General features: G+C 41.4%; 1 protein-coding gene across 1 annotated transcript in view; it reads left to right on the forward strand.

Annotated features, from left to right (window-relative positions):
- Window positions 1–19023, forward strand: part of Samd12 (sterile alpha motif domain containing 12) — a 376179-nt gene extending 357156 nt beyond the window's left edge. Inside the window, exon 5 of the mRNA XM_027952472.3 lies at window positions 15891–19023. Coding sequence (XP_027808273.1) covers window positions 15891–15913 — 23 coding nt within the window. The 3' untranslated portion in view covers window positions 15914–19023. The remainder of the gene's footprint in view (window positions 1–15890) is intronic.
- The last annotated feature ends 6196 nt before the right edge of the window (window positions 19024–25219 follow it).

Consider the following 25219-nt stretch of genomic DNA (forward strand, 5'->3'; position numbering starts at 1 on the left):
ACCCCAAGCACTTTATTTTTTACTTTGAGACAGGGTCTGGCTAAATTGCTTAGGGCCTTGCTAAGTTGCCTAGACTGCCCTTGAACTTGTGATTCTCCTGCCTTAGCCTCCCAAGTCACTGGGATTAGAGGTGTGTGCTACTGCATACAGCTGGCTTGATCATTCTTATTCTGATTTTTTGGAAAATCTTTTGAATAAATTCTCCTACCATATAATGATTGCAACAGTGTCTGGTCTCCTTATAACCTCTCATCTGAGGACTGGTCCTATCTGACCTCAATTTCACCTTTAGTCATTGTTTGAGTGCACTTTACACTTACCCCGAATGGCCACATGCTGTGTCCTACACTACTGATTTCTTTAAGAAACCAGCAAGTCATAGGAAAGAATTATAATTTTATGACTGCTATAGCTTAGCAAAGATAAATAACAGCTATTTGTATTGAATTCAACACTAAGTGAACTTAAATTACTTTTCCCACCTCCTGATTTCCAAATGAAATTAAACACCCAGTTCCTAACATCCACACCCATAGTAGATAGCATCCTGCTACACCCTTATTAAAAGGCACCCTTATTGAAAGTTTCTCTGAGACAAAAAAGATCCATCTACTAAGCTTGCACCAAGGGTGAAAAGCTTGACAGTGCTGCCTCTGCAGGCATCCCTGACACCATCAAGGACACGCTGTTACCACCTACTCTAATGCTGCACAAACTGTAACCTTGGCGCTCAGGATGCTACATGTTGAAATAGGAGATCTCAGCCTGGTGGCATCCATGTTGAACAACAGTATGATATATACTTGGTGACTGCCTTAAGTGACAGGTGACGTTATCATATTCCAGACTTTGTCTCCATGTGGAGTCTTCCCATCAGAAGGACATGGCTGACTCCAGTCCCTATGTTTTATTCTGTCAACAAGGTATTCTGTACCTTCTTAAGATTCCATTCTGGATAATCTGTGACTGAGATGAATGAATACTTTGGCAATTCTTGCTTGTCTCTAATATAATATTATTCCCTGGGGTCACCATGAAAAACCTAAAAATGTTTGAGAGTCTCTCAAGTACAGTTAGCATCTAATTTGTGGACTCTGCTCTCCATTTCCAAGTAAGTTACAAGACTCAGTGTGTGTGTGTGTGTGTGTGTGTGTGTGTAAAAAGAGAGAGAGAAAGAGAGAGATGTGCTGAAACTTTTTCCCTCTTGAAGGTTGATTCTTCTCTGTTTCTTTTCTCAACCCACCAGCAATGAGTCTTGGCTCCCCTCATTATATAGTCACATGAGAGCTAAGGAGAGCTTTGCTTAGCCCCTGACAAGCTCCACTGTGTAGGATAATTATGAAAGGTCTTCAGTTCAGAACAAAGTGGATTTCAGTTTCTGCTTCTTGGGAATCTAGTTAAGTCTTGCTCAGAGCATCTGTGAAAATTAACAAGGTAGTGAAATTTAATGATCTATTTGTTATGTAATAAGCCACCCCATATTTTTAGGGTCTCAAAACAAGGTTATTCTTTGGGCATAATTTTGCAGTTTGGGCAAGCCTCAATGGGGACCTCTCGTTTCTTTACCACACATGTTATCATTTAGCACTTCAATTCCCCACCCATGGCCTCTTCATGTAGCTATTTAGCTTATTTGCAGAAAGGCCACTAGTTCAAAGGAGGAAAAAACAATTTTCCAGTCCTCCCAAAGATTATAACCCCACAACTGGTGGAAAGCCATTGCTAACCATATTCTATTGGTCACAACTTTACAGGCATGGCCCAGATTCTAGGGAGAAGGGGAGAGAAATCTCACCTCTCAATGGAAGGAAGGAAGAGAGTCTATGACAAAGAATTTGCAGCCATCTCTTTCAGTATATAGAGACCACTTGTGGTTCTGTGGTTCCTGCTATTGAATGTTATCCAACAAGAATCAGATTTAAACCTAGCATTTTCATAGCTCTTTCAAATGATGATGTCCAGTCCCTGTACACTCTTTTGAACTTTATCACATTCTCATTCATTATTAAGAAGCAAAGGATTAAAATTTGTTGTGCATCTATTGGGTGCAAGACCCATGATATATGCTCTTTCAATTACCATTTTTCATTGCCTCTGAGATGCATTTTTTCGTATTTCTGCCTTACTGAATTGTACATTTTATAATCTAGGAAGGCTTATAATCACTATAGGTCATATGGCAGCCTTGCACACATGAATTTGGCTGCAGTTATTCATATTTTTATCACTTCATTCAAGTTTAATTGCTATTTATAATAGTTTGAGAAATATTACACTATAATTTGGCATTGAAATGAAAATATATCTTTAAGCCAAAAGACATGGAAACAGCACCGTCAGTGAGGCGAATTTTGACATTGGAGGTATAACCACATTCTTACAGGTTTTTGCAAAGCAGAAATCTGAGCTTTGCGCTCAGATAGAAAGATATCACAAGGAAATGAAGGTATGTCACCTTTTATTACTAAGATACATGCAAAAGAACCTCCTGCCGCCCATGAAGCTGGTGTCTGAGGCAGAGAAATTGCCAGGTTTCTTCAGAGCAAATGAAAGAAACCTCAAAGCAACAGAAAGTTCATCTTTTGCCTTGTGCAGCACTATCAAAACAGAGCATCGTAATTTAACTGGCAGTAATTTTTGCTACTTTTCTTTCTTAGTGACACTTTTTTTTTTAAATGCACCTTGGATTTCATGAATATGGTAGTTCTCACAAAAACAAATTCTTCTCTTCCCGCAGGTGAGGAAGCTGTAGCTCAGATGGCTCAAAGAGTTTTAAGTAATTTGACCAGTCTCAAAATTAGCAAGGGGAAGAACCTGTTATTTTCATTATTCCACACTGATTCTTTAACATTGTAGGGCAGCCAAAGTTTTCTGGAAAGATATGAATGTTTTGCAATGACAGCCTCCCCCTCCCATATCCTACAGACTTGAGAAACACAAATGAAATGCTGCTGTAGTCCCCAAAACCAAATTCCAAGGGTCACTAATAAAAAAGCTTATTTGTGCAGAGTGTTTTATAAGGGGGCATATGATCCTAAATAATCAGAGTCACTCTTCTCAAATAGGAAAAATAAGAAATATTTTCCAACCCTTGAGAACAGGTGCAGGTTGGGGGAGATTTTCCTGGATTTTTATTTTAAGGCAGTACATTCAATATTTCTTGACACCTTGCAAAAGAGAGCTGTGGTTTTGGCCTCTGCTGCTCACTGATCCTGAGAAAATGCCAGGAGCTTCTCCCTGGACCTCGTGGACCAGTACCAATGAGGCCATCGTGGACAGCCACTAGGGCCTGCCTCCCTCTTCTTCATTTCCACTGCAGATAAGGGAAGGAAGGCCCTTGGACAGCCTCTGCCAGAAAGCAAGGACCCCATCTTCACTAGTTGTCACTTTTCTTAACTTAGGAGACTATGTTGAGGGCTTGAGAGCTGTGCAACGATACGGTCCCTTTGCCCCATGAAGTTTCCTTTCCTGGAAGAGGGGATAAGACTTGGACAGAATTCCCAGCTTTATCTGCAAAGAGCAAGGAGCACTCCTGTAGCCTCTGCTCCCCTGGAATCTTGTGCTTCTGTAACAATGCCCAGGTCATTAGGCAATAGTGATTTTTATGTGTGTGTATATCTCAGTAGACAGGGAGCTGCCTGAGGGTAAGGGCAAGGGCTATTAGTTATTCATTTTATATCCCCAACATTTCACATAGTGCCTGGGATGGTGATCTAGAAATGATGTTGACTGGGGTTGTAGCTCAGTGATATGTCTGTCACTTGCCTGGCATACATGAGGCCCAGAGTTTGATCACCAACACCATTAAAAAATAGAAATGAGGTCTGCTCCATTCATTCCTTTATTCAACAAAATCATATGGAAGCTTACAACAGAGACAGAGGCTGTGCAAGAGTGACAACTTCTTGGCAGTAAGCAACTTATCAGCTGGCCCCTGTAGAAGGGAGGAATTTGATGGGGAAGGAAACAGAGACTGTGTCCACAAAGGTGGGGCCGTACTTGGCAACTATGACCAATTACTGTAGTCAAATGCATTGGGATAGGTTGGAGGAGATGTTGAGACGTGATCATAAAGGGCCTGGACTATTAGGCCAAGGCTTTTTTCAAATGGGATGTCATTAAACAGAACCCCCCTGCTCTCATCAGAGCCCTCAGGAGGCTGTACTGCTCTGGAAGAGAGCAGGGAACAAGGGCATAGTTAGTTTCTCATTAGAAACATATGCCTGGGGCTGGATGCGCACACCTGTAATCCCAGCGGCTCAGGAGGCTGAAGCAGGAGGATCACAGGTTTAAAGCCAGCCTCAGCAATGTAGTGAAGCCATAAGCAACTCAACAAGATCCTGTCTCTAAATAAAATATAAAAATGGGCTGGGGACATGGCTTAGTGGTTAAGCGCCTCTGGGTTCAATCTAATCCTTGGAACCAAAAAGAAAAAAGAAAAAAAGAAAGACAGACATGCCTGGGGCCACATCAATGTTTATAGCAGCTCAATTCACAATAGCTAAGCTATGGAACCAACCTGGATACCCCTCAACAGATGAATGGTTAAAGAAAATATGGTATATATACACAATGGAATAGTCCTCAGCCATAAAGAAGAATGAAATTATGGCATTTGCCAGCAAATGGATGGAACTGAAGGCAATCATACTAAGTAAAATAAGCCAATCCCCCCGCCCCCAACAAAAGACCAAATGTTCTCTCCAATATGTGGATGCTAACATACAATAAGTGGGGGGGGGTTATAAAAGTTCATTGGACTAGACAAAAGGGAATGAAGGGAAGGGAGAGGGATGGGAATAGGAAAGACAGTAGAATGAGAAGGACATAACTTTCCTCTGTTTGTAAATGAATACACAACCAATGTAACTCTACATCATGTACAACCACAAGAATGGGAAGTTATACTCCCTGTATGTATGATATGTCAAAATACATTCCACTGACATATATAACTAAAAATTATGAATAAAAAATAATAATAAAAGAAAGAGGTACCTAGGATTTTTTACTCCTTACAAATGATGTAAAAAGAATGCCACATTTACAACAGGTTCCTGGCCTTGTCTGAAATGCTAATGACACTTCCTCAGAGAGGCATCAGTGCATAGTAACTAGAGCCAGAGTACCAAGTTCATTCTTGGCTCCGTCACTTATTAGTGGTGTCACCCAAACTCTGTACTCCGGTCTTCAGTTTCACAGTACAGCAGATAATCATATCAACCTCGGGACTGTTACCAGTCTTCAACAAAATGATGCACATAAACCCCAGAGGAACAGTACTTCTTGCTTGCAAGGGTTCCACAAATATTACCTATTATTGTCCCTTCTCTTCAGTGAACCTTGGTTTCTTCATCAAAATGGAGATAATAATAATGTTTTGAACAACCAACAATAAAAATTATTTAAAAAAATGGAGATAATAATACCTGTCCCAGTCCATTTCTTTTGGACCCTAACAGAAAAAAAAATGCAATTATATGTGTGAAAGCAATTGGAAGTTAAGTGCTGCATAGAAGCATTGGGGCTGTTAATTACCATATCCTTGGCTGAAAGGTGATCCCAAAAGCCTGGGCTCAAGAGTAGGGAGCCTCTGAGTCTCTGGGCAGTTGGCCACAGGTGTGCGTGTGTGAATGACTTCTCTGTGGATATGGTATGTCAGGGTGTGGGTCTTAGCATCTGACTGGTCCAAGGTTACGTAAAGATGGGAATGGGGAAATCTACTAAGCAAGAAATAAATAAGATTTAAGTTCCGCAGCCTTGCAAGTGGTGTAATTTCAAACATCATAGTCTTGGACATCTGGGCTCTATTACCTGAAATCCCATTAAACCTTTGGCTTCATAATTCTGTATAGAAACAGGTAAATTGCAAGATCCTGCTGATGGCCACCAGCCAGTTCAAGCAATTAAATCATAAGAGTCCCCAAGCAGGTTTGTGCCTCATGCCAAGTAGATTCTTTAAGGGGAAACTTTGTGCACAAAAGAAAGAGCCCGATCCATGCAGTTCCATAGCAACATGCTTTGTAGCTCAGCCCACACAGAGAAGTTGTCTGTTATCATTAAGACATCCAAGCCTCATAACTTTTTCCTCAATGGAAATTAGTACTCACCCATCCAGGGAACATCTCCAAATCTCGTTAACTGCAATACAGACTATAACCTGCTAGGAGCTGACGGCTCCAGTTTAGACAAAACCAAGCCCTACCCATTCCCCACCCTCAGCACCTTCTCATTTGGGGTAACTCAACTTGAACTTAGCACTTTTTTCCTTTAAACCTTTTTGCATGGATGAACTATTTGCATTTGCCCCTGTGTTCCAAGCCAAAGAACCAGAACCCACAGCGATGTGATCTGGGAGCCTGTCTTCTGAATCCTGCTAGACAGACCCCAAGGTGAAAGGACTCATAACAAAGGAACTGTTTCTCATAAGGTTTCTTGCTTGGTTTTGCCAACTCGAAGAGGTTTATGTAAACAAGATAATCGTCTGCACTTCAGAATGTTTATAAAGTTTTTTCCTAATTACTGTTTTGTATATGGAGTGATTCTGAGAGCATGATAGGAAACAGAGGGGAAGCCTTGACTCTTTCCAATGTAAAACAGGAAAGGGGAGGTTGGAATAAGAATATATTTACAGTATAGATGAGAATACTTAGAGCTTCTTCTTGTTGTTTCAGTTTCTTCTTTCTGAAATCTTTTTACTAATTCTCTCAGAATTTCAGCTTTCTACTCTGCGGTGTGGCACTGTCAAATATGGTAGCCATGGGGCACATATGGCCATTTAAATTTAAAGGAATTAAAATTAAATCAAATTTAAAGTAATTTCCTCCATGCACTCACCATAATTTAAGAGCTTAGTAGCCACATGTGAGTAATGGCTGCCATATTAGAATATGTATTGAGCATTCCATCATTGCAAAAGTTCCACTGGACAGTGCTGCTACAGATCAAGGAAATGTCTGGCCTTGCTACCCAAAGTGTGGTCCATGGACCAGTAGCACTGGTTTCACCAATGAAGTTTGAGAAGCACTAGTCAGACATTATCAGACAGTTCTAATAAAGTATGATACAGATTCACCTGAGGACTTGTTGGAACCATGTGATTAACAACATGTCTAGGTGTGATTCATATGCATATTCATAAGCACTTATCTAAGGTTTTCAAGATACCCTTCTGCTCTATGATTTTGTATGCTGAATTTCATAATTTGTTATCAGCCTTATTATTGATATTTTTTAGCTTGCTTAGCCTTGGTTCATAAAGAGAGACTTTTGGCCCCTTGAGACTTGGCATGCAAAAGGAGAACCACTTATAGACTACAACTTATAGACTACTTTTGAAGAATGCTTTCCTCTTTCTCTTGGAAACTGGAGAATTGTCTTGATACACCTTTTCTTTTTCCTTTTTTTTTTTAGAGAGAGAGAGAGAATTTTTTAATATTTATTTTTTAGTTTTCGGTGGACACAACATCTTTATTTTTTTGTTTTGTTTTGTATGTGGTGCTGAGGATCGAACCCGGGCCGCACACATGCCAGGCGAGCGCACTACCGCTTGAGCCACAACCCCAGCCCCAATACACCTTTTCTAAAGAGGTGAATCTTACAGAACATTTTTCCAGTGGAGAAGCTGTTGGATTGGTCAACAGAGAAGCCCTCGAGATTAAATAAAACTCAGTAAAGCAAAAGACAAAGAAAAATAGATGTACTTTAAAAAAAGGGGGGGGAAGGAAGGAAAGTAACTAGGTAACTTCCTCATGCTGGTGACAAACACGCAGGGCCCTGTTCTCTGGGAATGAGCCAGCTGAGGGACAGAGTGATGAGGGAAATTAGAGAGCAATCCCTCAGAGTATACTGGCATTGTGGAGAGGGAGGGGAATTGCAGTGACAACTTGGATTAAACTTCTATGTATATTTTCATGCTCTCTCATGAAATTCATTGTTGTTTATGCCAGTGGACAGAGTTTTCTTCTGGAAAGTTCTGTGGGCTTTTACAGTGGCTGTCAGGATATACTGACTTGAGACACTTGCCCTTGTCTGGTGTAGAAGAAATCACCAGGGTTTCCACTGACTAATTGACTGTACAAACACATCCCTGCTGAGAGCAAAGGATCTCTTTCCCAGGAAGACATCATCTCCAGTTCATGGGATGCAAAGTGATGGTCCACTGTGGGCAGCAGTCTTCTAGATAAAGAGGTTAATAGATATATGCCCAGTGATCACAGAGATTTTATGAAGTTCTGATACCTGCAGACACTGATATTCCTAAATCAGTTCTCATCAAGAAACAGTGTTTTGTCCCCCACTAATCAATTCTCCCCAGACCTGAAGGAACTGATAACTTCACTAATGTAGACTTTTTTCTATACTCATTCATTTATTAACCAAGCATTTCAAGAGCACCTTTGGCATCGCAGACACTCTACCCCTTACTACAGAAAGAGAAGAATAAAACATACTGGGGCTGGGGATGTGGCTCAGGCGGTAGCGCGCTCGCCTGGCATGCGTGCGGCCCGGGTTCGATCCTCAGCACCACATATCAACAAAGATGTTGTGTCCGCCGAGAACTGAAAAATAAACGTTGAAAAATTCTCTCTCTCTCTCTTTCTCTCGCTCACTCTCTCACTCTCTCTTTAAAAAAAAAAAAAAAAGAATAAAACATACTGTTTGCCTGAAGGAACTTGAGGCTCAGAGCAGTAGTGCTTCAGGAAGGTGCTCAGACCAGCAATAACAGTCTTCCCTGCAATGTTATTAGAAATTCACATTCATGGGCCACCCTAGACTACTGAATCACATTCTTACCACTGGGGACCCAGAGAAGTATTTTACCAAACCCTCCAGAGGAGTTCTAAACAATGAAGTTTGAGAAGCACTCGTCAGGCATCATCAGACAGTTCTAATAAAGTATGTTACAGATTCTAGTATAGTATGATGACACAAATTTGAAACTCTTCAAGGCCTACATCACCAAACAGGGAAGGAAATTTTACTCAGTGCTAAAAGAATATATGTCGTTTGGCAGATGCTAACAGTATGGAGACGACAGAACATGCCTGAATCCCTGGAACTTTGGATTGGTTGAATGGCTTGCCAGGTCTCAAAGCCTCACCCATCTATCCCACTCTAAAACCAGCATTGTGGATTGTAAGGAAGTGACTATACTATATTATATCCAAGATTCTTGATATTTTATTATATGAAAAGAGCAAGGCTATAAACCAAGTTTTCCCACAGCCTATACCACTTTTCTCTGTCCAAAGGACAAATAACTACCATTTAAGTACCAGGGGAAAGACGTAGGTGTTTCCATGGACTGTTGCCAGGCAGGCTGGCTTCATGAGAATTACCGAGCCTCTTGTTTATTATAGAGTTTTCCGATCCTCCCCTTGGACATTCTGAATCGGTGGAGATGGAGGGAGGCTAGACAGAATAAAAATTTTAAGAAGTTCCCCCAGGTGAGTGTAATGCAGGCAAGCTGGGGAACTTCCAGTCAAAATGTCAGAATCTTGAAACCCTAGAATCTAGAGACTCAATTTAACCCACAGGAAGCAGAGTTGATTTCTGAGAGAATTACTGTTTATTGGGGGGAGGGGTCCCATAAATCAAACTGTGATTTTTATAGCATATAATAATTTAGATATTTATGTATAGTGCAATGATTTGATACATGTGTGTGATGTGTAGTGATCAAATCAGGGTAACTAGTATCCCCATCTTTAATATGGAGAGGGTTCTGAGCCTCTTAATGAGGACAAACACAGTGTCCTTGTCCCCACCCCACCTCCAGGACTGAGGGAAAGGGGGAAAACACCTTGCTCACAAGTGCATTCTTTTTCAATATGCATAAGTGGGGACAGGGTCACCTGAACCCTCCAAAACTCCCTAGAGAGAATTTCCCCATACCCCCTGGCCCCTGGAGCTAGTGTAAAACCAGGCAGCAAATCACATTCTAAATGAAACCTTAAAGTTGAGGGCTGAGAGAGTAAGAGATGGGGGCCAAGGTCCTCTTAGCCCATCTACATATTAATGATTGTCTGAAAACGTTCCCATGGGGCCTTGAGGCCTCACATTTCCTACTTAATACTTTGGAATCAACAAGTCCCTGACAGTTTTTAGGCAGATCAAGGATTACAGCCTGATTTAAAGACCACAGCCTGTCTTAGGTTATTTATGTCTCCAAGTCTGGCTTTCTTTATCTGGAAGTGGGGGTTGTGGTGGTACTATCTGCTTTGGTTGCTTCAAAATGGACGCAGGTTTTTTGCAAGATGCTAGGCACATGGTAAGCACTTGGTTAATGATAGTGCTTAGTATCGAGGTTATTGTTGTCTGTAGACTCCGTGTTACTCAGAGTTCCCCATAGACACAGAATAACAAAATGGATGAATAGATGTATGGATGGATGGATGGATAGATGGATGGACAAATAAATGGATGGATGGACAGATATGAGAAAGAGAGAGGAGATTTATTATAAGAAATTGGTCACATCATTATGGATGACAAGCAGTCCCAAAATACACAAGCTGGAGACCCAGAAGAGCCAAAGGTATAGCTCCAGTCTGAGTCTGGGTCAAAAGGCAGATATAGACCAAAGTCTCAGCTCAAAGAAACACAGAGTGAATTATCCCTTATAGGTGTGTTCTATTCAAACCTTCTGTGGGTTAGACAGGCCCACCCACATTAGGGAGGGCTCTCTGCTTTTCTCAGTCTGCTAACTCAAACATCCATCTCACCCACAAACACCTTCACAGACACACCCAGATTAATGTTTAACCAAATATCTGGACACCCTGTGACCCAATCAAGCTGACACATAAAACTAACCATGACAGACTCATTATGGTTCCCAGTTGACAGGGAATTTTGAGAGTTACATCCTAGTTTATAGGCATCATTTGTTCTATTGTTACCCTTTACCCACATTCAGATTCTGACCATCATTTCCATGTAGTCAGAGGTAAAGTTGATTACTTAATCATACTCTCAGGGAGCAAATACCCCTTCAACCTTTTGGGGTCAAGGAATGGCAGAAATGGAATCAGTGCCACCCAAAAGACATGACTTTTCCCACCAAAAGGGCTGATGGCAGAGTTTAGTTTTATTGCCACATAAATCATGCTTTGTTCTTTTTTTTATCTCCTAACTTCTTCCATACATACTAATTAATTAATTGAGCATACCTGTCTAAATCATCCAATCTTGATTCATATGACGGTATGCCTGTGAGGGTTCTAGAAGTTAGAAGTGATTTAGTATTAGAGGGTTTGATTACACTGAATATAAAATCAAATAAAATGAGAAAATGATGGATAGAAGAGAGGAATGAGGTTTGAAATTAACCTTATTTCCTGTACATATAAGAGGCCCACTTAGGTTGGTTTTTATCTTGGCCTATTTTGGGAAGGATGTATTTGGCTCGCAACCAAGAATAGAAAATAAACAAGGACCTGTATCTGCTAAACCAACCTCAGCACTGTTGACATTGTAAGCTGGGTCGTTCTTTGCTGTGGGGTCTCTCCTGCACATTCTAGGGTGTTTAGCTATGTCCCTGACCTCTACCCACTAGATGCCAGTGGTACCTCTTAAGTGTGACAAGCAGAAATGTGTGAAGACATTGCCAGTTGTCCCAAGGGACAGAGAATGCACCCAGATGGGACCCACTGCTCCAGACACAAGAACTGTTAAATAGAAAGGGACCGACTCTCTAGGTCAAACCACTTTTATTGTTAATGAGAACTCTTACCCAGCAGTTACTTGATTTCTTTCCTGCATTTTCCTCACACACATTCCTTCTCACAGAGTCAGGAAAGCTTAGTGGTGAGAGCAGATCTGGGTGCCAGTCTCAGTTCTGTGGGAGACCAGAGCACAGCAGTGACAAGCTCAGGAACCTGCCCTTGTTTTCTCCAGTTGTGTTAGTGGGTAGTGTAATCCTCAGAGCTGATGGCAAGGATGCAATGAGTGACTGCTTATGAAATGTAGTTGGCACAGGGTAGCTGCTCAGGAAATGTGAGCTCTGTTCATGAGCTGCTATGCTGGGGCAGTTGTGGATCTCATACCTGATGCACATTGTCCCACATCCCAGTGCAATTTAGACCCACCCCAAAGACCTCAAACCTGACTTCCACAAAGGACACTTTCAGGTGGAAGACAAGTCCCCTTCCTTCTGAATGAAGACACGGAACCTCCTTTTAAGAACTGAAGTCCTGCTCCCTTCCTTCAGACCATTGCATGTGGGCTTCTGGAACACAGCACCTTTTCTCCTTCCCTGCCCTTACCAAGCCCTTCAGCCCCTTGGCTGCTGCAGTGAGAAACAGGGAAACTGATAGCAAGTCCAGATCTGTTCCTGATCCCTCTGCGGGCTGCCTTGCCTCCAGGCAGCCCCTTGCTGCCCTTGAAGTGTTTCACCCTCTCCTAATTGGAACTGTCTCTGAACTCTGTACTACTCTGGGGGAGAGTGAAAGCCAAAATGGTAACCGTGACCTCTGCAGGCAAGCAGAGAGTGCAAAGCCTTGACCTCTGAGCGTTCTTTATCATCTGAGCCCATTTTATCATCCCAGCAACCCAATGAGGTAGGGAGTCTGCTTGCTATTTTAAAGGTGAAGAAATTGTGGTTTGGAGAAATTCATGTTTTCAGCATCACACAGCTGGTATGTGGTGAGCCTGGGATGTGAACTGAGATCCGTCACAGCCCATGCTCCTAAAGCTTCCCTACTCATGCCAGATTCTAGGCAGAAATGATGATTGATTCCAAGAATGCAAAATTAGTTCCTGAATTCAACAAACACACACACAAAGATTTTTCTCTAACAGCATTCTTTCTTAATGTCACAAAGATTTATTAAGCACTTTCTGTATACATGACACTCTATATTGCATTAGGAAGGCACAATAATTCATTGAAACCACCTTCAAAAAGTTGAAGAGGGGGGCTGGAGTTGTGGCTCAGTGGTAGAGTGCTTGCCTAGCCTGTGTGAGGTACTGGGTTTAATTCTCAGCACCACATATAAATAAATAAAGGTCCATCAAAAACTAATCAAAATATTTTTTTAAAAAGTTGAAGAGGTAGGCTAGGGTTATGACCCTGGTTTCAATCTCTAGCCCCTCAGAAAAAAAAAGAAGTGTAAGGGGAGTGTTGGATACATTAAAATAAAGTATATGGTAATAAGTTTAAGAAATCTTACTAGCTCACGAAGAGAGTAGCTAGCTGTATCTAGAGGGAGAGAAGATTTCATAGTGAACTTTGAGGGGACCTGGAAAGATGGAGGGGTTGGGATTCACTGTTGTCAGAGGGTAAACCCACAAGCTGCCTTAAAGGGAAGGAAAGTCTGAGCAAAGGCCAGGAGCAACCCAGTGTATACAGGGAGCTGGAAGGAGTCTAAGGTGGCTGAAGCATACAGGGATGGAACCCAACACGTGTCTCATGTTAAGGATGTAAATGGGACCCTCTTGTTTTCACATAGAGCCCATGCATCACCATGACCCACTCCAAACAGAGTGCTGGCAGCAGAAACATCCAAGAGCAATGGAGAATCACTAAGTGTCCCGGAAAGATGGCAAAGGGGATTGTGCCATAGCAAGACTCTTCCTCAAAACAGCATTTCTAAAAAGAGCTGGAGGTTGGGCATGGTGGCACACACCTTTAATCCCAGCATCTTGGCAGGCTAAGGCAAGAGGATCTCAAGTTTAAAGCCAGCCTTAGAAATTCAGTGAGGCCCTAAGCAACTTAGCAAGACCCTGTCCCAAAACAAAACAAAACAAAAAAAAGAAAAAAAAAAGTTAAAAAGGGCTGGGAATATAGCTCAGTGATAATGCTCTTGCCTGGCATGCAAGAAGTCCTGGGTTTAATCCCCAGTACCAAAAAAAAAAAAAAAAAAAAAAAAACACCATGGTTATTTGGATGATAAACCTAGTTATCAATTGCTGGCAAGGATCTGAAGTATAGTGATCCCGTAGGGTTGCCTCTTTATTATCATTCTCTTCATAATGTTTATTTCAGTTCATAGTCATTTTTAGTGTCATCCATTTTCCAGATCTGACTTTAGCAAAAGTCTCAAGAATAATGTCCTGTATTGGTTTCCTAGAAAATCTCTGCTGTCCTTCCAAGCTGTGCTGCTCCCTTGTGAGTTGACCTGGACCAAAGAGTTTTACTCCCATTGGTCTCTGCCTCGCCTTCAATAATACTAGAATATTATCTCTTAGAATAACTGTAAAGTATTTATTTTCTAGAGAGTATTAGAGAATGAAAATAATCATGATGCTTCATTCAGTCAATACACATGGGTCAAGTCTACAGTGTTGTGAGCCTAATTTGGGGGGCTATTTTGCAAAATAACATGATAATAGTAAAACTCCTAGCAGCTGCACCATTTTCACTCACAGTTCTTCTCATGCAGGTGTGTCAGTATATACTGTAGCTTATCATAACTGTTTATCAAGTTGCTCCATAATCATCGTAATTAGTGTTACTTTAATGACCATGTAATCATCCATCTTTTTTTTTTTTTTTTTGGTACTGAGGGCACTCAACCACTGAACCACATCCCCAGTCCTTTTTTGTATTTTATTTAGAGATAGGGTCTCAGTGAGTGGTTTAGGGCCTCAATAACTTGCTGAGACAGGCTTTGAACTTGAAATCCTCCTGTCTCAGCCTCCCTAGCCGCTGGGATTACAGGCGTGTGCCACTGTGCCCAGCTCATCCATCTTATTAAGTTATCATTATTTACTTAACCTAAATTTTCAACAATAGGAATCTGGTTGTTCCAATTTTTACTCTATTATAAATAACTTCTAGGTTACATATATGTAAATATATCATCTTTCATAAAATTATTTCCTTTGGGGTCACCGGATTGAGAAATATAATTTTTTAATATTTTTAAATAAATTGACATTATTTTTTTAGTGTACAATGCCATCAGCATTATATTAGTATTCCACTTACATTACAACCTTATCGGAAGTGTGTAGTTTTATTTGATATTTAATACATTTATTTGTACCTCTTAATTTTGCATTTTCTCAGAAGTAGCAAGTTTTTATATATATTCTCTCTTTTGAAGAACCAGTTTGATTTGAAACTTAGTAGTTTTTTTTCTTTTACATCAACAACTCTTAGTGTCCTTCTCTCTCATTGCCCAATAGTTTTGTGTACTAAATGAGACTATATTAATATTTTTCTGAGCAAAATAGTTGTATTCGTATAATAATGAATTATATGAGATCTGAGCATAGGGAACTATAGGAAGTACCCAGATAAAAATAATAGGAAAATTAAAGATTTTAAATCAGGAAAATATATTTGTACCAGCATTCCCAAGACCAAACATGAGTAGAGTTGCAATTCAAATAGTTCAATCTCTTGTCAGTTTTAATGACTTTCTCTTCCTAGTCCCTAACCTGCTCAACCAGTCTGACTTTTTAACAAACAAACTCAAGTTCCAGCCATACTACTTCCAATATATCCTTATAGGCTTCATCCCAGACCATTTTCCTGATGCATGAAACCATCCCTCCACCCCACCCCCCCGAAAAGCCTCATACCCTTCCCAGGTCTGATCTTCCCCCAGGTCAAGTACATGCATGAACCCCACAAATGTGAAATGGTTTCCCAACCCACGTCCCCGTCACAGAGCTGGATGCCAATTTCCTTCCTTCCAGGCAGCTTGGCCCGCCTCTGAGATGGGTGTCTTCCATGCCCTGCCAAATGGTGAAAGGACATTCCATAAACACAAGCCACCACAAATCCACCCTTCAGTTGAGTAACCACCATCCTGGCTAGAGCTTTCTCTTTGACCTAAGGGTGTTAGGGTTTGTTTGAATAAGATAATTGCTACATGTCAGTATCTGGGAGCAGAAAGGAAGTAACTCACCACATTTCCTCCTTTTTCTTCTTGCAGCCTCAGCCGAGGGTTCTCCATAAACACGGTTAGCCTTCCAAGCTGCTGTCCTGCCAGTTGGTATGAACATGGCCTGCCTGCTCCCCACAGAAAGACTAACTCATGGCCCTGCCGGAAGAGATCCTTGGAGCATTGACAGATAAACCGGATTAAATGAAAAAACACCCACTCAGTCAAGATTATAAGCTTTGGGAAAAAAAAATCTTAGTTTGCTGTGGATTTTTAAATGAGGTGCATAATTATACAGTGCCAATTTGTTCCAAGTGGTCATTGGCAGACCCTTCACTGGAAGATGGCTTCCAGTTTTCATCACTGTGCATAACTCAAGTTCCCTTTGGGGCACTGTCTGTGCCCATCACTACCAGTCCTGTTTTAGCATGGCAACTACTGGATTATTTTATTATGTGTGCAGATGGCATGATGTTTTAGAAAAAAAATTACAGCAGTTCTGCAGTCTCGGTGGAAGTGTTCACAATATTATGCCCTGATAGGAATGTAAACGTGTCTTGGTTATGTTAGTTATGATGTCCAAAGGTATTCTGTCCAACTCTGAAGCACTTTATAAAAGAACACTACGCTGAGATGAATTAGCACGTTTGGTACATGTAGGAATACAAGTATTTTGTTTTTTCTTTTATAAATCTTGTCTTATTTCTGGCTCAGACTGTCCAAGATAAGCTCTACTACTAGCATATTCCCCAGTCGTTTGTGGTAGGTTGGTGTAAATATGGCCACAATACTGTTAGACCTAACCTCTTGACACTTTACTGAATAACCGGGTTACTTGTAACACCAAAGGGAAGTAGGAGCTTGCCTGGGGGATTGGAACACTGAAGCTGTTGGTTCCTTATACCAAGGCACAACTTAACACATGTACATACAAATACTCAAGTACAGGAGGCTTCTCTTTGGCCAATGTACATATTTTCTCATTCTATAGAGAAGGAGGATGGCCTTCTTTTTAATTAAAGACCATAGATGCCAAGGGCAGCAAAATGCAATTTTCCTGTGTGAGATCCCACTTAAACAGTGGAAAAAATTCTAAGTCAAGTTCAATCACAATTCTCTGAAGAGAAACAGTATCAAGCGACCCCTTTGTGCCTAAAGAAGGAAAGGTTTAGTCCCACACTAGGTTCCTTACTCAGCATAGAACCTTCTACTCCCTTTTAATCCTTTCTGGGATTTTATTCATGACTAATTTTTTTTTTCACTCTCTAATAACAAAGCACAGTCTTAGGAACTGTCTACTCAGTGACTTGTAGCTTGTCTTTGATACTGACTGGACCTATATTTTATTTTAGCTCATTTTTCCCTGGATACAAAGTTGGCTGAATGAAAACCTCAGCAGAGTATGTTCTGTGTGCCTACTACCCCCGCCCGAGGCCGAAAGGCATCAGAGATTTCTCTTTAAAATAGATGTGACAGCATCTGGACCCCTTCCAGCACAAGTGAGCAGGGCATTTGGGGGTTCCTTGAGTCCTCACTGTCTCCACTTGGGGTTCATGAAAGGGAGAGAGATCCAGATGTGATTTGGACCACAAGCCTGTCAGACTGTAAAGCCACAGAAGTGGTGTCCAAGAGGGAACTCAGAGAAGTTCCAGTCACCACTGAGATCTGACCCTCTGACGTGTCAATATCAGGACCACAGGGCCCACAGCAAACCATAAGACTCTACAAATTCAGAATTAGGAGGTCAAATTCTGACTGTCAGTGCCTCAGGATATAACATCCCTATCTCCATTGCCCTTCTCTTGAGGCCTAGTTCCAACAGCAAGACTTCTCTGTCCTTCCAGTCCTTTCTTAATTCAGCCAGCATTTGAGTATCTACCATGAGCCAATCTTTGAGCTGGGACCACTGCAGCGTACCAGGCAGACTCTCCTGCCCTTCTAAAACTGTACCTCCTCTTCCCAAACACTGTCCCTTCCCCACTCTTCCACAATGAAAACTGAATTCAGACAGCATTCACTCTCTGCCAGATTAACCCAGGAAGATGCACACGGCAGCAGGCAGGTCCCTTGCCTGAAGGAGTGGACAGCACCATAGCACATTATATGTACCCTTCCTGTACAGCCAGCCCTTCCAGATTGAGCTGGTTAGAGCTTCCCAGAGCAGCTTTCAGGTTACTCTCCTTGAAATCCACCCTGGTCACCTGTTTCCCCATCCTTCCTTTATATAGACACAGCCATTGATCACTATGCTGGATTCTCTAAAGCTCCAATTCTATAATGAGTCCTGAGGACAATGAATTGGATGTGATGAATCCTAAAGAACTACTGCCAGGTGCTGAGATATTGTAGCTGGGAATGAACTGGTCCAGCCAGGGACATCCTGGGACTACACTACTACACTCTTGGAAAATTGGACATGCTTTATGGTGCAGATATTCACTAAGTGGTGGGGTGCATTGTTACTTTGGCTTTAAAAGTCTGAACATATTAAATAAATGGAGTTTCCTAGCTTACATGTTTTTTTTTTTTTGAGTCAAAAGAGTGCTAGATAATTACTGAAAAGACAATGGAGAAAGGTGGAGATGGGAGAAGGCAAATGTAAAAATGACCATCAAAGAACTCAGTTGAAGATGGTGTCTAAAAATACCTTTATGCCTGGCATACACCACTTACTTGTGTATGACTACTCCTGTTTTCCAAACTGCCCACCTCTGTTTGAAATTATTTGGGGGCATAGCTTTGGAGACGTGGTGGAATAAAATCTGAGCAGTCACAAGCTAAACCAGCAAAATGGAGAAGTGACTTTGTTCATAGCCTCTGGCTTCCATGGTGATCCTCTGAGATTTCCCATGCTGCTTCCTGCTGACCTATACCTTTTTCCCAAGGGGAATGTGTGTGTGTGTGTGTGTGTGTGCGTGCGCGCGTGCGTGCACGCATGCTTGTGCAGAATTTTACCTCCCAGAAATTCAGAAATGGCTATGCAGTGAGTTTTGTTTAGTAAGAAGCAAGAGATGGGGAGCTAAGGGATAAATATTTTGATGTGTAAGGGCTGTAAACTGTTGATGCTTAACTTTTACTTAAACCTGTGCTACACCTTTTATTAAAAGGCTCACACCCACACTTGTGCAGGGAAGGCAGTCTTGGGAATGAACAGAAATGAATAATTATCAGACTCTCCAGGGTGCCAAGGGGATTAGCTTGTCCCAGCTCCAGAACTGAATTTAAATATGCAGAGCATTGGTGGTTCTGCTCCAGTAAAAGCAGATCACTTCAGTAGCTTGAGACATGCCTGGGGGATAAGGGACATATCAGCTCTCCTTATGGGGAATGGCCTTCCTTCCAGTCCTTGCGCAGGCTCTGCGAGGTGTGTCCCCACAGATTTGACTTCGACTTCCAGAAAGTAAAGACATAGATGAATTCCTTTATCCCCTAAAGAGTTCCCCACCCAGAGTCACTTTGCAGTTGCCCAAATAGAGAGGCTTATGGTCCTTAGTTCTGAGGGAAATGCACCATTTTTATTTCTTCCAGGTAAAAAGAGAGATCAACCTTCCAAGAGAATATAAACTAAGGATAAAAACTTCTAAAGCCCCCACCCTTTCTATTTGCAAATGCTTTCTTTGCCTGCAAATGTCACATAACTGATTTGGGGTGGTAACAATAAAAGTCTCAGGGAAGCTAAGGTTTCCGGACCCCCTGAGCGCTTTCGTTTTACTCAGCCCTCCTCTTCTAGAGCATTTGCAGCCTCCATCTTTGAGATGTTTTCCTCCTCATTCTTTAGAGTAATTTTGCTACTTGACAACTAGACTTAAAGCTGCCATAGACCCTTAAAAATCTAATCTTTGAAAGTGACAGAAATTCCTTTATTCCCCAAAGGCTGTTTCTATTCACCTCTCCCTTGGCTTTGTTTCCTATGTGTGTGTGATTTTCTTTTTTTCCTTTTCATCTCTTTCTTTTAACATAGTGCTGTGGGTAGATTTCAAGCATTCTCTAAAGAACTTGAATAGAAAAACAGAGTCCTCACCTTTTTTTTTTTTGCCCAGTCCTGACTAATAATTCCTTCTTAAGCTTGACCTTGGTGACTGCTATCTGCCCAAACAGCAGTGGAATTCTCATCTCTAGGAGGGGACTGGTCAGCCCTGATCATCAAAACTAAATCGAGGGATCAGGGAGGGGACAGGCCAGGAGATGTTCCTACTGGGGCACAGCTGGAGACTCTATTTCAAAGACAGGCAGGGTTTGCCCCTCCTCTCCTTAAATCCGCATCTAATCCTGGAGCCCGAGAACTGTCCTGTGGATTCCCCTGGCAGCTTCAAGGTAAAAGAGGGCTATATTTCCATTATTTTTGCTCCAGTGACTTTCAATATTCAGGAGACAGGGTACATTAATTTGAAAGCTGTGCTGGTCAAGAGCACAGGCGGGTTCTGCCACACCTTAATAAAAAGAACAACAACATAGATGCTTCTCATCCGAGAAGGTGGCTGAAGGGACAGTGTCAATACTGGTGTCTTCTGCCCATTCCTTCGTTCCACAGGTGAAATCCTGGGCAGGGGAGTAGGAGCAGACAGTCACTGTTTCTAAAAATTTTAGGGTAAAATTTATCAGCAACCAATGCAAAAGGAAAGAGTCATCAGGCATGAGCCCGTTCTAGTCCTCTCACCCAGCGGCAAAATGACTAAGAGATGGCTTCCAAGGAACAAGTATAAAAGGTTTTGCAAAACTGAAGTTTCATTTGCCACATAAGGCTATTTAAAAATCTTGAAGAACCCCAAGCATTCCGAGATCAGAGCCTCCCTCTCCTAATTACATCCAGCATGAAAAGGCACAAACAGCCTACTCTTAAATTATAATCCGTCACCCTATGTCTTGTGTTGGACTGCAGTTGGGTGGGTGACATCACAAAGTGTTGTTGCTATTAGACATTGTTCATAATCACACAAAATCTGCATATTGTGATGCCAATAGTTTGGGAGTTTCACTTTGTTGTTGTTTATTTCGTGATTGCTTCCCAACCCTCAGACATACCCAGGAGACTTAGAAAGACTCTGAAACCCAGGCCTTCTGCCTAGCATGCAGTATCAGAAACAGCCCTACCTACTGTGAACTATAAAAAGATTATTCAATTAAATTAATCTGACCTTGGAGATACTCATACCTAAAATGATTATAACCCTGAAGACATTGCTGTTTGCCTGACACATTTTTCATAGGCTTTTAAAAATTCAGTTGTTTGGGGGCTAGAGATAAAGCTCAGTTGGTAGAGTGCTTTCCTCACATGCAGAAGGCCCTGGGTTCAAGCCCCAGCACCACAAGAAAAAAAAGAAAAAGAAATTTTAGTTGTTTGGATCAAGAAATTAATAGTTGGTTTTGAATAGTTTGGCCACATCAGCATACACATAGCTACCAGATGTAGAATTCCAGGTTGGGTTGATGTGCCAGAGTTCACAGTTCTGTTATGTGGGATTGCACTTAATCACCTCCACCCCTCTCAAATTCTGTGAAAATATATTAAAACACTTTATGCTAAAAAAAAAAAAAAAAAAAACTAAAACAGTAAACTCTTATTTGATCATTATTTCACTTGGGGTGGGGAAACTCATTTGGAAAATAACTTTGAAGAAAACTTTGCTTGCTATTAAGTGCCTCCAACCACAGAGCTTGCTCCTGTCCCACAAACTGAGAATTCTCTTCTGCCATCTGCTCAGAGCTTAGCCCATCCTCTAAAATAGCACAGATGCCACAGAAACACCTTTTAAGCTCAAACACAATTGCAAAAATAAGATTTAGAATTTTAACACTGCCACGGTCCTTGATTCTAGGATCCCTGAATCAGTTCTAGTTCTTTTGTATCTATTTTCAGTGTTTTTTAAAACCACAATTAACTACATTTTGTCTGCATTGGGAGCTGCTTATGAATCCAAGCTGGCAGCTTTTGGCAATTCCTGTGTCTAGATTCTAGATAATGCATGTTTCCCCACATACCAGCTAAGGGGTTTTCATGGGAACATTGAAGAGGCCCCTGGATACAGGTAGATACTGAGGGAAATGTGAGACAGGGAGGTTGTCCATGTTTCAGACATGTTTTAGTGCTGGTACTTTTGTCTTTCTCATTTTCTCTCTCTCTCTCTCTCTTCTTCCCCCCCCCCCCCACCCTTGGAATAGAACCTAGGGTCCTACACAAGCTAGGCAAGTTAGGCAAGTGCTCTCTACCACTGAGCTACAGCCTTAGCCCTTCCTTTTCCTTCTTATCCCTCGCCCACCTCTGATAACCAGCAAGCAGAAGCTATAACCTCTGTGGTAGGTGTTGGTCCCCACTGGGGACAGGAGGGAATTCCATTTGCTTAAACTCACACCAGGCAACCAACCGTAAGGCACTCTCTCTACTCTGTATAGTTTCTCCTCCACCAATAGGGAAATATTGTCCTTACAAGGCCATGTTTGAGGAGACTGAGGTTTGGCTAGTAAAAGAGGCTTGCATTGCAAAGAGCTGAATAATAGCAGACTCTTGACTCTGCACTGTGAGCCTCAGTCATGATTGGGCAGAAGTAACTGATCTCCTAAAACACCAAGCCAGCACAAATGTTTAGAAACTAATTCCACTGAAACTCTCATATCACTAAATCACACTACTGTAGTTCCAGTTAATCCAACTATTTAATATCATTAGGCACTAAATTAAATAGCTTTATACAAAATTTTAGAAAAGATCAATATTGTAACAAAATTACATATTAGCAGTAAAAAGCACCTGAGAAAAGAAAATATTGATCTGTTGTGGTTTATATACTTGAGTTATTCTTAGGACTTTGTAGGGATTGGCACTGCTCTGATAAGGGCAATAAAATGGTCCGAATTTGAGAACGCTGGACTAACGGAAATTGCCCAGTCTCCCTGGGCCTCCACTTGTCTGGGATGCTCTGTCCCTGCTCAGCAGACCAGGTTATTTGGAGACTAAATGGAGCTGACGAGAGAAGCTATCCCACTCCACCAATGCATGCAGAATTATCATGGCAAGCTGGATTATGGGCTTTATTTAATGACATCTTTCCTAACATGAGGTTTTTCTCCTCAAAGCTTGTATTTCTGGGATTTAGAAAGGAAAAAGAAAGAATGATGCGAAAGTAACAATCACCATTTTACATACACACATATGCTTTTTCCAGTATTTGGGAGCCAGTCTGTAGAGCCCATTCCAAGGTGTCCCTTCATCTCCACCTCTCCACCTCCCAAAGGCTCAGAGCACCAGGACCCAGGGAGAGTCCCCCATGAGAGTATGAAGTTGACTAGCTGAGGGCCATGGGATGGAGAGACAGACACCAAGCTTCCTCCAGGAGGAGAAACTGCGTATTGTGAATTAGTATTCATTTGAGGAGAGCAAGAGGAAGGAAAAAAAAAACACAATGTGAATTAAATATAAGACCAATGCATTCCTTACAGATATGAGGAGGGAATCTGACTTAAAAAAAAAAAAAAGAAAACCTGGTTCATTCTTTTCAAACTAACCTGGCTAAAAAGCACATTTCATAACACAGAAGCCTGTGTAGATGGTAGACATTTTTATAGCTTCCTTAAGTGAGCAGTTAAATGAGAAGTCTGAGTTCTGTTGGTCTCCCAAGAGTGGTTAATGAAATAAGCATTTCCCTTATTCATTGCCCACACTGTAGTGCTTTTCTCTCTCTATGCACCCTAGGAAGACTCCCACACCCAGACTTAGGAGGACACAACCAAGTTATCGGCCAAACAAGAGTGCCTTCTCTGTTGGATGTTCACATTCATTCCCTGGATTCCCAGGGCCTAAGATGTTTAGAATCTTTTTTTCTCTAAACATAAGAATTATTGTGCACCACAATTTTGAACCACTGATTTCTGTATCTTAAGCAGCTATCAACTTGCCAATTCCCTTTGGGTCTTCTTTCTATTTTCTTATAATATTTCCTTCTGTTTTGGGTTTTCCTCAAGAAGAACTGGGGGCATGATTCTTTTTAAATTGATAAAAATGAAACTGTACAGATTTTTGCCCCCTTGTATCCGTGAGCATGATCTCTATTAGGCTTGAAAATCTGCTTTATCATTTTGTATATTTGACTATTTTGTATTCAGCATTATTTGACTCCTTATGTGCATGGCAATGTATTAAAATGTGGGATTTCTATTACCGTGTAAAAGTGTTTTGATTCTGATTTTCAACATACATCCTGCAAAAAAAAAAATTACATTAAACTTTTCATTTCTATTTTCTTCAGCTCATCAGCTTTGCAGAAGAAAAAGAAAAGTTAACAGCATTTCACTTTCCCTGTGTTAGCTAATGATGCAATTCATGGTGGAAAATTGTCCTCAATTATGCTGTGTTTCCTGGAGAAATAATATATGTGAAATGAATTGGTGGCCTCCCTCCAGCACACAGAATCCCCAGCACCAGGTCCCACCAGTGTGATGACTCGTACTGTTGATCACTTTAGTGTTGAGTACAGCTGGACAAAAACCACAATGGTATTCATTCCTAGGCATGGGAACACACCTGAGGGAGAGAAGACAGCAGATCTTAGCTTACCAATTTGTTTTCACCCCCAGGAGTCTTAAGTGCTTACAGTTGCCTGATTGGTGGTATTTCCATGCACCTCCTGTTTGCATCTCTCAGGTGATGACCAAATGTAAGCTATCTGTCTTCTACCAAGAAGATACTGACCTTCAAATACCACCTGCCAAGAGAGCTGGGGTTAGAAATTGAGATTCCCAGATGGATTTGGCATTACTGGTAGCTCAGCAAACATCTGCATGCTCTCCACGATCATCCACATATTTTACAGATGCCAAACTTTTTTTCTTCAACTTTTTTTTCTGAATAATAGGATGCATCAAATATGAACAGCAGACAATTTGACCTGCTCAAAACTCCCATGTCCCACACTCTTTTTCAATGAGACATGATAATGAGCACCTACGGAACCCAGGACTGCACTCAGTTTGATATTTGCCTGGTGCAGTGAAAGGCACCTTCCCCAGAAAAGAAAGAGCATTTATAAATTCTGTGAGAGAGAGAGAGAGAGAGAGAGAGAGAACCTTTTTAATTACATGTTTACCATGAATCTAGTGTTTGTTTTGTTTTTGTTTCCAAAAGAGGTTTCCAAAAGCAAAACCTGTGATAACCTGCTAGATGAGCTCACTAACTTGGTGTATAAATCCTCTAAACTCTCCACGGACCTTGTAACTCAATAGCACAAGTTTCTTCCGTTTTCTTCGCATTCAGATTAAGGATGTGGGAAAATGGGGCAGCCTTGTTGGGTAGCCTCTGTAGAAGACTTTGAAACCACAGCATGCAAATGTAACACTGTCTTCATCTTGGCCTCTCTGGGATCATCTCTGTCCATTCCTTCTCTTGTCTC

This window comes from Marmota flaviventris, chromosome 15 (assembly GCF_047511675.1).
Source record: "Marmota flaviventris isolate mMarFla1 chromosome 15, mMarFla1.hap1, whole genome shotgun sequence".
In the NCBI taxonomy this organism is placed as follows: domain Eukaryota; kingdom Metazoa; phylum Chordata; class Mammalia; order Rodentia; family Sciuridae; genus Marmota; species Marmota flaviventris.